Source organism: Phalaenopsis equestris, unplaced genomic scaffold, assembly GCF_001263595.1.
Source record: "Phalaenopsis equestris unplaced genomic scaffold, ASM126359v1 Scaffold000981, whole genome shotgun sequence".
Lineage (NCBI taxonomy): Eukaryota > Viridiplantae > Streptophyta > Magnoliopsida > Asparagales > Orchidaceae > Phalaenopsis > Phalaenopsis equestris.
The window spans coordinates 24792-40830 of record NW_018165420.1 but is presented as its reverse complement, the minus strand read 5'-3'; the positions used below and the strand labels follow the sequence as shown (position 1 = coordinate 40830).

The 16039-nt window shown below is 34.2% G+C and overlaps 1 protein-coding gene across 1 annotated transcript in view; it reads right to left on the bottom strand.

Annotated features, from left to right (window-relative positions):
- The window catches only part of LOC110032608, a gene marked incomplete in the record, with an annotated part of 50536 nt that overhangs the window by 29649 nt on the left and 4848 nt on the right, over positions 1-16039 (bottom strand). Inside the window, 1 exon segment of the mRNA XM_020736280.1 lies at positions 13026-13209. Coding sequence (XP_020591939.1) covers positions 13026-13208 — 183 coding nt within the window.

Sequence of the window (16039 nt, the reverse complement as noted above, 5' to 3'; positions counted from 1 at the left end):
AATTAAAAACAGAAACAAAAACTGAAAAATACTAAAAATGTAGAAAAAGTAAAAATCTACAATTACTATTACAAATTAGGTCCACAACACATCATTAAAATTAAAGTTCTTACTACAACAGTTTTAAAACAACAACAAATAACAACCAATAAAAATAAAAAAAACAAACATCAAACAAACTAACTCCTAATATATCAGTCTTCATCACCGTCCTCCTCCTCCTCGTCCTCCTCCTCCTCTTTAGTCCTTCCAGCAAGTAGCCACCAATCCTCTCCCCTTTCTTCCCCTTGCACCTAGCCCCAGCCCTACTTCCTCCTTCCCCCCACATCTATTCCAACTACCCTGCAACCTCCTCTTCCCTACGCCTCCTCACAGCATTCTGAGGATCCACCTCGTTCCCCCCCTCTCGCCTTTTCTGATTCAAACCACTAGCCCCAACTTCTCCTGCTACACCTAGCCGCCTCCACCTTTAGCCTAACCCACCGCCTACTACTCAGTCACCGCCTCTTCCCTCAGATACCACTCCCTGGATGTTTGTTGTCTTTCTTTCAACCCCGCTAGAGTCTTGATTAACCCTTGTTGTTTGTTTTATAAAACTTGCTTCTGTTATTACGGGTTGGTTAATTTTGTTATCAATTTACATGGACAATTTAATCAGAATGGCTATTTTGAAAGATACAAAGCATGTTTGGTTGCTATAGATTTTACTCAAATCAATATGATCAACTACTTTCTCACCTCCCCAATTGTAAGACCCTACTTCATTTGGATCCTTTTGTTTATTGCCTGCCAAGAATCAAGGTTCGCCATTACCACAAATGGACGTGAATAATACCTTCATTAGGGTGATCACACTAAATCCATTTAAATGGAGTAACCAATGAAGTACAGTGCTGAAAGGAGACGAAAAATGTAAGGTCAAAAAGGCCATCCATGTGCTAAAGGAAAGTACTCAAGTTTTATTTGATAAGTTTTACAAAGTTCATGCTGAAGTTAGCTTTCATGACATAACAAATCACTCTACATTCATCAAACACAGCTCATTTGACTTTGTTAAATTGGCAAATCTTACTAAGACAAAACATTATCCACAAAAGTGTTTTATGACAGAAAAGTTGGGTCATCCCAGATACTTTTTGGCATAGATTTGCCCATAGTAAAGACAGTTTCCGTCTTAAGAAAAATGTCACCAACCTTGAGGAAACAGATCTTCTAAATTGCAAATCTACTGCCACGCCTATTGACGCACAAAATATTGCCAATAAAGAAAAAAGAATTAAGAACACTTTTCATTATAAGAGATGGGTGATTAAATTGCCATACCTTACAATCACTAGATCAGACACCTTCTTTCTCGTAGGAGTTGCAAGTCAACATATGCAAACTCCAATTGCCATACCTTACAATCACTAGATCAGACACCTTTCTCGTAGGAGTCGCAAGTCAACATATGCAAACTCCAAAAAAAAAAAGAAAATAGAAAATGTTCTACGTATACTAAGGTATATAAAAAAAATCACTAGGAAAATGTTAGATCCAATCTTTAGGAAAGAACTGTGTTATGAGAGAAAGCCTTAAGAAGAGAGCAAAGATGAGGAAGAAAGGAGGGAAGAAATTAAAGAGTAAAGTCTCTATGAATTTTTTGGTTGATCTTCACGTGAAAACCCTTACATTTTTGTCCCCATTTACCCCATTTTTGGCAACATCTATTCATAACTTAGACTTTCCTTGGGCATCTACATATTGCGTGACATAAAGAATGCAATGTCCACAGCACATAGTATGGTCTAGTATACATACTGTTATAGCCAGGCGTGACCTATGCATCGTGTCTTAGAATCGAAGAAGTATATCCGAACTCTGGTAGAACTTGCCATTAGATCTATTAAAGGTGTTTTAGCTTGATCTGTCTGCTATCTTGACCGGCCAAATGGATGGGTTGATCCATTTCGTGGAACTAGCTAGCGTAGGTCCCCTTTTCGGGTTGTGTGGCCAAATTGTCTAGTCAAACTGATCAATTGATTCTTGCCTTGAAGTGCACATGGGTCAGAGAAATTTATTCATATAGAAAAACTATTAAGCACTAAAAATGGTCATCTTGTTGTAAGTTTTTTCAGATATTGAGTACACTTTATCACTTCATAAAAAATTTATATTTTAGTACTACATATTTGTGAAAGGTAACTTGGTCGTATAGAAAAATAAGAAACAAATAAGGAAGGCTAGATGAAGCACTATGACATCAAGCAAAGCCATAACACATTGTGCATGTGAAATGATGTGGATAAAAAACACCCATAGGGAATTTGGTTTTCTTTTGCACAATCTATAACCTTAAATGGGCTTTTACATACCAACCACTCAAAATTTTAAATATAACATTTTGGCCACCTAAACTTAAAATTTACATTTAAACCACTTAAAAGTTTATTTCCTTTTGAAACAGGAGTGTCCAAACCTTAAATTGTGACATTCATGTCACTCTTTATATTGTTAATAATCACAAGTTATGCAATAACTAAAATAATAATAATAATAATAATTTTAAAAAAAATTCTAATTGATGGTGTTAGCATGAATAGGGACAGCAGTCTCAGCAGTTTCATCTTTAGGAGATTATTAAACAGTCGCATTTGAATCATAGAAGAAACCAAGACGCAGAGAGGCATAATGCGAAGGAAGAAGGAAAAGAAGGAGAAAAGAAAGTTAAACAAGAGAGATCGTGGTGTGCGTCTGAACCAAGGGAGACGAGACTGAAGCAGCATGTGCACTCAGACGACGTGTCGCGCACGAAGGCAAAACAAGAACAATGTGATTGTCAGAGAGCAAAGAGATAGAAGAAGAAGGAAAAAAAGAACGGGCGGCTCAAACTTTAGCCAAATAAGTGTAGAAAAAGCGTCACCACCATGTGTTGGTGCTTGTATAAGGTGGGATGACACCAGAGAAGGAAGAAGGAAGCCAAGGTGTTGTCACGTGTCATAGCTGAGGGAAAAAAGACATTGTGCGGGAAGGAGAGAACCAAAGTCGTAGTTTTGCGAGCGCCATTGCTTGTGTCTTGTTCAGGTTCGAACGGAAGGAAGGAGCGGGCTTCGTGCAGGAAAGAAGCTTTGTGCAGCTTTGGTCGTGCAGGAAGAGTCGAACTGAGTGGCTTCATGTAGGGGAGAGGCTAAACCCAGCAATCAAGGTAAGTTTGGGATTTTGTTTCAATAAATTTGTTTATATATAGAAATTTAAATTGTATTTAAAGCAATAGCATGATATTTTTGTTAATGAAAATCAAAAAAGAGAAACGGAAGACTACTCAAAACTGTGATTTAGAATCAACGGCAGTGAAAGAGGAGGAAAGGGTTATAAGTTCCATGTTTTAATTTTAATGAAAATTTGATTTATTAGATGTAAAATGCTATTAAGTTAATTTTTAGATTTATCAATTTAAATCAGTGATTAAATGTGCAGAAATTCAATTAAAGCCAAGGGAGAATAGAACTAAACAGTTGAATAAGTTTTGGTGAGGTGAATTTAGGGTTTCTTATTGAAATATCCTTGCATATGAAATTTCCTTTACAATTTAAGTGTTAATGTTGATTATCTTTGCCAGTTAAAACAATTAACCAAAGTGGAAGTAATAGTGGACTGGAAAACAAGACTTGACAGTAAAAAGAGGTTAGAATTTTATTTCCAAAAATAATTAGTTTAAATAAATATTTTTTAATATTATTATTAATTTTAATATTTAATATTAGAAATTGAATGTTAAAGAACTTATGAATTGAAAGAATGAAAGAATCAAGATCATCAAACAGCTAGAAGAAAAAGAAGATTTCAAGAAGAATGAGAAAAACAAGTAAAATTGAGGTGAGTAATTAGGTTTTTAATTTACACTTACTTTTCTTAGTTCTAAATATATATGCATGTTTTCAATTTTTTCACATATATGTTCTATATAATGATATTTAGACAATAGCTACCATTCATAATGTTATATATGAAGCACACGTGTTAACTCTGCAGCATAAATAGTGGTGTATTAGTTTTCATAAAAAAGCATCAAAGTATTGCATGATTTTTAGTAGTATGCATATTAGCAGTCATGCAGAAACAATTGCAAAATGATTTACCTATGAAGTTATTAGACCATTGCACGTCATTTTTATTACAATAAACATATATTTATTCATTGAAAAAAGAATGCAAGTGTCACATAAGAAAACAAGGCATGCTATGAAGTATAAAAATATTGTATACATCAATGTTTGAATGTATATACTAAAAGGAGAAATTCAACCCATTTTGATACTAGCTAGAGATGACAGTATACCGCATTTGTAGATGTTTTTATACCACCTTGGACAATTGTGACACTTAAATCACTAATTGTTGAGTCGACAGCAGAGTATTATTCAGATGTGACTAGGTACCCTACCACCTCAAACAAAAGTGTAATTTAAATCACAAACCATTGTGCTAATGGGATAATATCAGTCAAGGGTGAGCAGGCATCTTTCAACCTTAGAAAATCGTGCAATATAGATCACGAACCCTGCGCCGACGAAATAATATCATTCAGGGATGTGTTTTGTTATATTTTCACACTATTCCTAAACATATGTGAAAGTTAAGAGTGTGAAATATATTAAATATTAAGAGATTATAACTTTGAAAGGAAAGTAAAAGAAGATGAATTTAGAAATTCTAGATTTCTTGCAATAAATATTATAAACTATTATGATTTTCTAGAATATATTGGGAGAGACCAGCATACATATTACATTCTTTTTCCTGTTTTATTATAATTTAGAAATATGATTACTCTATTTGGTTGTCATAGATAACTCATTATGTTGTTTTAATACTTTTCAACATTAAGTTTTTGAATAAAAGATGAATTAATATAGAGGATCTTGTGTATAAAAGGCGAAGTGAGTAACATGAAAGTTAAACTTTATTTGGTTAATTATATTATTTTTCTTTAGTTACTCTTTCAATTTGTTGGGATTGTAAATCGTTTGTGATAGAAAAAAATTTATTAATTTCACTGTCCACCCATATGTTCACATCTTGATTAATTTTAAGCCATTACTCTTTCAATTTGTTGGGATTGTAAATCGTTTGCGATAGAAAAAAATTTATTAATTTCACTGTCCGCCCATATGTTCACATCTTGATTAACTTTAAGCCCTTTTAAGCCATTGGTCGGGTCATGATAAGTTGAATGAAAGAATAAAATAAATTAAGATTAGTAGTCACTTCATTCAAATGCAATGCTATCAGAGAAGAAGATTATTCAAATTTTAAGTTCAAAATAACTGGCAGATAAATTTACTAAGATTTTGGGTCCCAAATAAAAATTTAAACATAGAGCTAATCTCTAGATGTTGTAGTTTGATAAAGAATATTGATAAAAAAATACTTTTTGACAAATAATATGTTAAATCGATTCTTAGTCTAAAGGGAATTTAGTCTTTTATTGGTCTAAGAGTAAATTAGTCATATGTTATGTATTATTGTTTATTATAAATAAAGTTAATATATTTAGGGTTAGGTCTTGAGTCTTAGGGTTAGAGTTAGGGTTTGAGAGAGATTTTTTACCACTCAAATTGTAGGAATTGGGAGAGATCACCTACCTCTCGAATTATAGGTATTTATTCTTTATTTTGCGTGTTTGTAGTTGTATTATATGGTGTTTTTAAAATAAATATATTTGGTGCCCTAATTTCTATGAAAAAACATCTTTGGATCGTATCAAATGGGTATTAGAGTTCAAGGATTCTAGGAATTGAATCCACAGAAGGATAGATTGACGGAAGCTGAAGCAACTGCGATAGTGGATTGCAGCTACAAGTGGGCCGCAGAGGGATCGCGGCGTCCAGCTCTCTGGAATTGAAGGGATAAGACACAACTCCTTGCGCGGAGTACAAAGACCCAAAACTCCCACATTTCTCCTTCTGTTGCGCCATATCGGTAAATGTGTGATCAAGCTAGCTAGGATGGAGCAATGAGATCACAGAGTGCAAAGGATCGGATTGTAGCATGGGAAGGGTCGCGGAAAACAGGCAACACTTTCTGTCACCTCACCCTGTGAAACAATCGTGATTGGAGGCATCACGGTAGATAGAGACCCTACAGTGGATAGAAAACTTACTTCATCACCTCACCCCTCAATACGGTGCAGATCGAGGCAGCGACGACATCAAAGCTATTAAGCGTACATGCGTGAATCGGACTAAAGACGGGTTATCTATGAGATTATAGTAGTTACTCCATGATCGAAACCTGTTCTGAAAGGAATAGCGGCCAAGAAACTAAATGATTTTTGAGAAAATGTTTTAGGAAGAGATGAGTCAAATCATATCTAAAATAACAGAGTGTGTCTCAATCATAATGGAGAGGTTCAAAGGCCTAGAAGAATTAAAAAAGAAAATCGATGAGTCACAAACCTGTCGCAGCCTACAAGGGGATCGAGCGAAGGAATTAGAAGCAGGCTTGAGTGTAAAAACTAGGAAGAAATAACGGGATATCCGAACAGCTGGAGTAAACATCAGCAGGCAGAAGGGGACAACTTGCGATTTAAGGCCGAAGAGGATCGATTTGAAGGATTTCCACCTACAATAAGGAACCACGATGGGTGGGACCTAGGTCGTTTGTATCTGACAACATCAATGTGCAGGCTTGAGTGTAAAAACTAGGAAGAAATAACGGGATATCCGAACAGCTGGAGTAAACATCAGCAGGCAGAAGGGGACAACTTGCGATTTAAGGCCGAAGAGGATCGATTTGAAGGATTTCCACCTACAATAAGGAACCACGGTGGGTGGGACCTAGGTCGAGGGAGGGTTTGTATCTGACAGCATCAATGCCTTTTGTTACAGCAGCTTTTCAGGCAGATGGAGATTCATGAGTATATGAGGACGAGCAAGCTGATTGTGTGGCAAGTTGATTGGGGGAGAAAAGGAATCAATATTGATCGAGAAGGGAACCCAACCCCTGTTTTATAGGTGAAATGAACTTCGGTCAAGCAAATTGGTGAGGAGACTCACACATAAGGAAGCTAAAGATGTCAATCTTTGAAAGAGATGATGTCTCTGATTGGGTTTATCATGTAGAGGGATATTTTGATCTTAATGAGCTAATGGAGAAAGGAAAAATTGATAATGGCAACTTTATGCTTGGAATGAAAGGCTTTAGCATAGTATCAATTGAGAGAACAACGTCAACCAATCCAGACATAAGAAGAATTCAAGGATAGATTGATGGAGTGCTTCAAAACCACACGGGAAGGGGATTTACACAAGCAATTTTTTTTGTTTTGGTTCAGGAAGGATTCGTCGTGGAATATAGAGATAAATTTGAGATGTTATTTGACCATTTGAGAGGGATATCAAAATAAGTGTTGGAAAGTAACTTCATGAAAGGGTTAAAGCCAGAGATTCGAGCATCACTTGCGAGGACTAGGGGAAACTATAGAATTTGCAAATTAAGTTGAAGATCAAAATGCAATGGAATAGACCAAAAGAAACAGCAAAAGTGGAGCCCCTATCAAACCGCTACAACCATAATGATACCAATAGCTTGAATAGTATAAGTCTAGAGAGAGACTTCATAGGACAAGAATCATGGGTCGTGACTGGGAGCAACCATCAAGTGTCTTACAGAGACAAAGATTCACAAAAGGGAGAAAATTTTACATCTTGAGTCCGGACACAGCTCTGCGTGCAGACTCTTGATTCACAAAAGGGAGAAAATTTTACATCTTGAGTCCAGACACAGCTCCGCGTGCAGACTCCTGTAATATGTCGTCATGTGTGTTATATCGGGCCCACCTAAAAAAATATTCAAGTGGAACCACGGAGGTTATTGAAGTGAAACCACAGATGTTATTGGGAGAGTTATTGGGAGTTTAATGGAGCATTAAATTCAATTACGCCGCCATAACCCCTCAATAACCTTCATGGTTTCACTCCAATAACCCCCGCAATAACCCCCCCCCAATATCTTTGTGGTTTCACATCAATAACCCCTGCAATAACCCCTCAAAAACCTCTGTAGTTCCACTTCAATAACTCACTGCATTAACCGTCGCAATAAACCTCAAATAACCTCCACGGTTTCACTTCAATAACTCCACAATAACCTCCACGTGGCAGCTTACTATTGAAAGTTCGCACGCAGAGCTGCGTTCGGACTTCGAATGTAAAATTTTTCCCACAAAAGGAGAGCTAAGGGATTACATTTTCGGTGAGATGAGAAGTCCGTCTCCGGACACCGTTGCAAGGATGGAACATTACCAATTCTCACAGTGTGTTAAGACAAAATAGATGATGAAGAAACAGAGATAGTTGCAGTGGAGGGACATCCCATTTTTTTCCACATTGAAGACAATGTGTCTTTTGGGATGGGAATGATGTTACGTCGATGTCTAGACTAAGGAAAATTTGGACTTTTTTTGGCCTAAGAGCAATTTAATCTTTTGTTATTCATTATTATTTAGTATAAATAGAACTAGTATGTTTCAGGGAGATGCATGAGATTAAGTCTTAAGTTTGGGAGAAATTTCCTACCCTCGAATGGTAGAAATTGGAAGAGATCGCCTATCTTTCGAATTGTAGTTGTTTAGCCTTTATTTTATGTGTTCGTGGTTGTATTAGTTGTTATTTCTGAAATAAAAATATTTGGTGCCCTATTTTTTGTGGAAAATCGTCTTTGGATAATATCATAATATGCATATAAATTTCATAGTGCAAGTATTTTGCTATACTCTGTCAAAAAATATTTATACCTCTATTATAAGTAGAAAGTTATTTATTGAACAAGTTGAAATCTCATTTCCCTTACCCTGAATTGGAAGATTTGCTAGTTTTGTAAATTAAATAAAAGATGACATGATAGAGGCATTGTTTAAATTTTGGGCCAAATCAGTTTAGTTTCATACATTTAACGATTAAATTCGGATGGGAGGATATTTCAAGTGACGTGATGTTCTTAGAGGATATCACATGGAAAAGTGGCTAGTTCTACTTGCAGCATTGTTCTCTTCACAAAAGTGTCCCACCAAAATATGTATGATGGTGGAATATATTGGTAAATGATCTCTACAAAAGCTGCAACAACAGCATTTCTTTACAAGTGGCTAGTTGTAGTAGCTGCATAGTGTTGCAGCCGCATACATATGAAGGTCTAGAGCTGGTAACACCAGCATAATTGTCAATGGCAAATGATGGCAAGAGGGTCCATAGAAGCCATAATCCTTCGATCTTTGCTCACAAGAAATATTTTATTAAGGTGCAAATAATAAAAAAATGAATAATATATTAAAAGTTCAAAACACGAGAAAAAATGCCTTAAGGAGTTAGAACATAAGATTATTCAACATACATGAAAATTAAACCTCATACACAATATAAACCAAATCATTAATGTTACTTATAGTACCAAAAAAATAAAACAAATGCAAAGTAAGCTATAGTGTAACTTTTCCCAATGACATCAACGACCCAAAACAACAGCTGAACCAACAAATACTCACTCAAGCTTTAAAAAATCAACATTGAAGAAAGATCAAAGAAAAATAAAAAAAAAATTATTCTAAGAGAAGAAAAAACCAAGAAATCCTCATGCCGGGCAAGCTATAAATTCTCATGGATTCCTTTGAGATGATTTTAAATAACCAAAAAGCAACTGGTCAGCAAAGGGATAGTCATCAGCCTCGATGTTAAGAAAAGATTATTGGGTTGAAAAGAAAAAACAAACAGAAGTGAAAGAAGCTAATAACAAAACTTCTTTAAAGGAAAAGAAGGGGACATTATCATGCTTTGATTCAAAATTTTGTGCATTTTCATGTATGCTTAAAAATCATCATTGCATCTCGCTTTTCCAAAAAAATGGCGCAAATTGTATGCACCATGCACCATGGAAAATGCCATGCATAAATAATGCATACTACGCTGCACAACTGCATCTGGTATCACTAAGGATAGAGGGTAACACCACGCCCAACCTTGCAACATGTGTGGTATTTTATAGTTTGACAGTATGAGCACATGGCTGTCGTCGGAAAACCAACTCTCAAGATAGAGTGCCAACTTTCAAGCTAGAGAGCTCTATTACAAATGGTGGTGTCAAAACTGCATGCTATTAGTCTCCAAAAGCTATACTAACCTCCCAGATGCATATAAATTCTATGCACAGCGAATTGACATGCAGGACCGATGAGGCCTTCCCCACCTCCAAGGAAACTATATTAAATTCGCTCAGCTACATTCTAACAAAGATGATCCATTTTTAGCCACGGAAAGAGGAAGGGCATGATCTTCGCTACCACAGCTCTATGCCAGATGAACAAAAAGACATCTATGTACCAGTGCCTTCCAAGTGAACTTGTGAAGGCGTCATGGAGAAGAGACGAGGAGAGCCAAGGAAATGGAAAGAAAACATTTTTAACTCTCCACTCTTTATTTTGTCTTTTATATCTTTCCCCTACAGCCTATAAGAACCAGCTATACAACTGCTAGAATTTACATTGGCAAATGCAAGCAAAATAAGGCCAGTCGGCAAAATGTTTTAATACGACAGCAGAATACAGGTACTAGGTTTCACATTAAGAGAATCATGATATGAAGGGTGACATGTATGTGTAAACCGGGTTGCTCCACAGGAACTCATTCCATTCACTTGTGGATTCACAAGATCAAAAAGAATAAAATGGCTAAACTATCAGTTCATAGATTTGATGGACCACATAATGAGAAATAAATGTAGTAATCCTGCTTAGTGGAGAAAGTTAAAGGTTCAAACTTGCAACTGCTAGCTCATAATGGCAACATATATCTACACCCACGCAAACCCTGACACTAATGTTTACTTGGATAAATATGCATTCATTCATCGTTAACACAAACCCTTTTTATTTCTATCTTCTCACAAATTTATGTTAGCCGGCAATTGGAAGTGCATGCATCAACCACAGAGTGCTGCAATCTTCCACGCAAGTTTTTAGTAATCTAAAGACAGCAAACTAATATATCTCAATTTGATAACATGCACAAAGGAAAGTCATGCACTCATACGAAATCCGCATCACAACTTGATTGTAGACAACCTAAGGCCCGAGTCTTCATCAAGATTTAAGAAATGAATCATAATCAAATGCAGCGAAATCACTAATCAGTCAGGCCCTTGCCAACTCTTAGCTTGAACTCAAATAAATTAATGTCATTATAAAAGAGTACTAAGAAGATTGTGCCCAAACTCAGAAAACTCAAGGTTAGCATGACTTGCAATATTTTTTTTATATTAATTTGAAGTTCGATGAGGTTGTAAACTCTAGACCCATATTCTGACATTATGACCTATTTCGGTTATTTACATATATGTAACCAATACTATTCAAGTTCCCCAACCATCCTGCCCGTATTCTTTCATTCCAATATATATTTGGTAGAATTTATTTTCTAGCAAAACCATTAATTCTTAGATCATACATTCCATCTTGATTTGTAGAAACTAGTGAGACTATAGAAGCATTCTATAAAACTCAAGCCCAATAATTGCACATAAAGTTTCTCAAACAATGTGTTTTCCCTATTAGTTTTTGCTCTTATTTGCCACATATATGATTACATAAATATGTAATTCGGTTCATTACAAATCCTCAATAACAAAATGAAACATTGCCTATTCGGTTCATTACAAATCCTCAATAACAAAATGAAACATTGCCTATTCGGTTCATTACAAATCCTCAATAACAAAATGAAACATTGCCTATCGAAAGAACATTAATTACAAATTGGACATTGTTTTCTATTAAAAAAAGCCCAAACTATGCACATTGTTTATTCTTCGTAAAAAGTTCGAGTAAATAGAGTTCCAAAAGAAAACTACAAAGTGGGGTTCAGTCAAGATAAATTAATTTAAATTAATTACACCAACAACAACAACAACAAAGCCTTAATCCCACTACGTGGGGTCGGTACATGAATCCTTTTTTCTCCATTGCGTCCTATTTAGTGTCATATTTTCACTAGGCGGTGTTGGGCTGCAAGTAGAATTTAATGTTAGTAGGATATAGAAATTCGTATATCGTCCATAAATTGTAAATCCATTAAATAAACCCTACCCCAAGACTTAGTATATCCAGATTTAAGCCGAATCAAAGGTAAAATTTAGAACCCAAAATCTAAGAATTCATAAATCCACGAAACTCCTGCATTTTAGTGTTTGGTTAGATTTAGTCAATCCGATGATAAATCCTGTTAAAAGGTGCTAACAAAACACCCCCTAGAGAATCAAATCAAAAGACTACTTTCAACCATGAATTAAAATTTGATATTTATTGTGTCAAAAGTGTTGATTACCTAACAATATTGGCACACCATGTTAACATTTAAAAATGAATCAAAAATCATTTTTAATAAACTTGGCATCATAGTACTACCTTATAAACTATGGAGAAATGTTGTTATTGTAGAAATCACCATTTCAAGCAAGCAAGCAATTAAGTATTCAAAAAAGTTAAGAATTTAGTCAACTGGGATTTCACTTTAAATTTTAGGCATTAATATTCCAATATCATTGCAAAAAATGCGCTAATTTTCACTTACAACCTGTCCGAGAAAAATCTTTTCTGTTGCATGGTTTTAAATGGATGACATCTTGCGACCCTTTAGCTCACTAAATTAAGCAAAAAACTTGTATTTCCAAGCATCATTTGCAATAAAAAGTTGAAAAACAGCTCAAAAACTAGAGACTCATTCGTACCGTGTAGATGCATAACGTAGTTTTAAGAAAGTCGGATTGGTTTCAGAATTTTCATTAAGGCCTACAGTAATGGTCGTAGTTTTAAGAAAGTCGGATTGGTTTCAGAATTTTAATTAAGGCCTACAGTAATGGTCATAACAGACTTTTGCACTTATTACATAATGATTGTGCTGATGATTAGATGATGATATCAATGCAGATTGCTCATTTTAGTATGGAACAAAGAAAGTAGAGAATGCAAAAAAAATACTGAAAAAATAAATTGGTACCTTAGCAAGTAAAATGTAGCAGTTCACCAGACATATTAGGATGCCTATGTATGATAAAAGAAGCCGCACTCTACTCTTTGTGATGAAAATCTCATGAACGTCAATTCCTTTAAAAGCTGAATCCCGGTTAAGATGAGTATAGCGGTAATTGTCCTTGTCATTTTGCGTTAGAAGCCACGGCATGCTAAGTCAACAAAAAACAATGTATTCAACTCTGTATTTTGCTCAAATGGTAACTGACTCGCAGAAGTGCAGGAATTTAAATGAAAACGAAACATTTTTATGTTCAAATGTTTATTTCAATAAACGATTGTGAAATAGTTATAATGGAACCATAGCAAATATACTACCAAAAAGAAATTACATTAAGACATTAGTAACCATTGTTGTGTTATAATTGTTTCTATCAAAGATAAACCTGCCCAGACTAGTATCTTGTGTAAAAATTAGGGGTTCAAATGAACCAAATGTTCAACAAGCTACTCATAGCTAGGATTAAAAAGAGCCTATTTATGTTTGCTTTTTTAACTAATTAAACCAGTTTGAACTCTTTTTATAAGAACACTTTTATAAGAACACGACAGTTAATTGAAAAAGGCTGAACAATTCAATGTTTGATTTATTTATATTCATGAAAATTATCATTTAAAGCTTGTGAACAAGCTCATTAAAAAGCTCAACAAACTAGTTCATTCAAGGCTCATAAACATGATTGTGGACATACTCGACTAAAGTTCAATTTAAAGCTTGTTGATAAGCATGGAAAAAACTCATGAATAAACTCGATTAAAGCTAGATTTAAAGCTCAATCATATTAAGTTAAATTAAATTAATAATTAATAGTTATAAGAGTAAGATAATTATATTGAACCCTAAAAATTTTAACTATTAATAAATAAATATGATTATATTATCTAACTAATTTTTACTTGCAAATTTTCTAAAGTTCAAAATATAATCATATTAAAATTAAATCTTAATGATATAATTTAATAAAATAATTTAATTTATTTAAAATTTCTTAAAATGCTAAGGACTTGTTTAGGAACATTTTTGTTTTATATTTTTTTATTTTTATTTTTTGTTTTTATTTTAAAAACATTTTTATTTAATACAATTTTTGCATGTTTTTCTTTTAAAAAAACAAATTAACTGATTTTTAAAAACAGTCAACATATTTAAAGGTTATTTTTAAGTGTTTTTAAAAATAACAAAACATGTTATATCATATCAAACACTTTTTATTTTAAACTAAAACATAACAAAGTAAAAATAAAAATAATAAACTAAAAACAAAAATCAAAAGTGATCTCTAACGGCCCCTATGTAACTCATGAGTCGCGACGCTAACGTGTGTCACCTCAATTCTTATGGGGCCCAGCCATACTCAATTCTTATTTCCAACCATAATTATTTGTCTCATATTCCCTGGTGTTGGCCTCCTTTTTTCGATGTGAACAACTCCTACTGCTTTATAGGTTAGAGTAGAACTTTGAAAATAATTTTATTTCTCGCCCGTTCAAATCCATTGCACCTTACTACATATGTATAATAGTTAAAAGAATCAAAATAAGAATCCCTTCAAATAGAAGAAATAGAAAAATAAGAAAAAATAAAAAAAACATAATTAATGAAATATATTATGAGGAAAGAAAATAAATGTATTCCCAATCAAGCATTTTGCTTGGCATTTTCCTATACTCCCCCTCAAACTGAATTATAAACCAAACTTGAACTTCAATTGATCATGACTGGCCCTTAATAGTGTGATGGTGAGAATATCTGCAATTTGAAGTCTTATGGGAACATAGCTGAGTTGAACAATTTCCTTATTAACATTTTCTGAGATGAAGTGTCGGTCAATCTTGATGTGTTTAGTCATGTCATAATGCACAATTTTTTTTATTATATTAAGAGTTGCTTGACTATCACTAAACATCTTACTTATGTCTTTTGTCTTAAGTTTCCTTAATAGTCTTTAAATCCACATTCCCTTCCATATTCTTAGTGCAAAAGCATAATATTCAGATTAAGCATTACTCCGAAAGACAACAGCTTGCTTTTTACTTCTCAACGTGACAAGATTTCCCCAAGTGTTTGAACAATATCCAATGGTTGATTTCATGTCAATTACATTTCCTGCCAACTAGCATCTGTGTGTATATCTCAACCTCACAGTTTTCAGATCTTTTGGAGTAAGCCATATCTAGATGTCATCTTCAAGAATCTCAAAATTTTATTCATAGCTTGCAAATGATCCCTATTTGGATTATTCATGTGCTAGCAAACTACACCGACAAAAGATTTAATATCAAATTTGTTTGTGATAGGTAAAGTAGTTTACCCATAAATCTTTGATATATTCCTTTATCAATTGGACTGCTTTCTTCACTTTCGTTCAATCCTTTATTGGAATCTATATGTGTGTCAGCAAGCTTACACCCAAACATGTATGTTTCACTTAACAAGTCTAAAATGTATTTCCTTTGGGATATGACAATTCCCTCCTTAAATCAAGCCACCTCTATTCCCAGAAAACGTTGGAGAGCCCTGAGGGCATATCTCAAATTATATTACAAGCATTCTTTTTAGTCTGATAATTTCTTCTGAATCATTAGCCATTAAGATAATATTATCTATATATACAATGAAAATAACAATTTTTTCTCAATGATTGGATTTAACAAATAGTATATAATCAACTTGATAGAATTTCCTTCAAGCCATGATAGGACTTCTTCAACTTGCAAACCAACCTGTTGTTCGACCTCATTTTCAATCCCAAAGGTATAGTCATGTAGACTTCTTTCTCAAGGTCGTCATTCTAAAAGACATTTTTTTACATTAAGTTGGTAAAAAGGTCAATCTTGATTAACTACACAAGAGAGTAGAACCGAAGTGTATCATGTTTGGCAACAAATGCAAAGTTTTCCTGACAGTCAATCTCGTATGATTGTGTGAAACTCTTGACAGCCAGTCTGGCTTTGAATCTCTTTACACTTCCATCTCCTTTG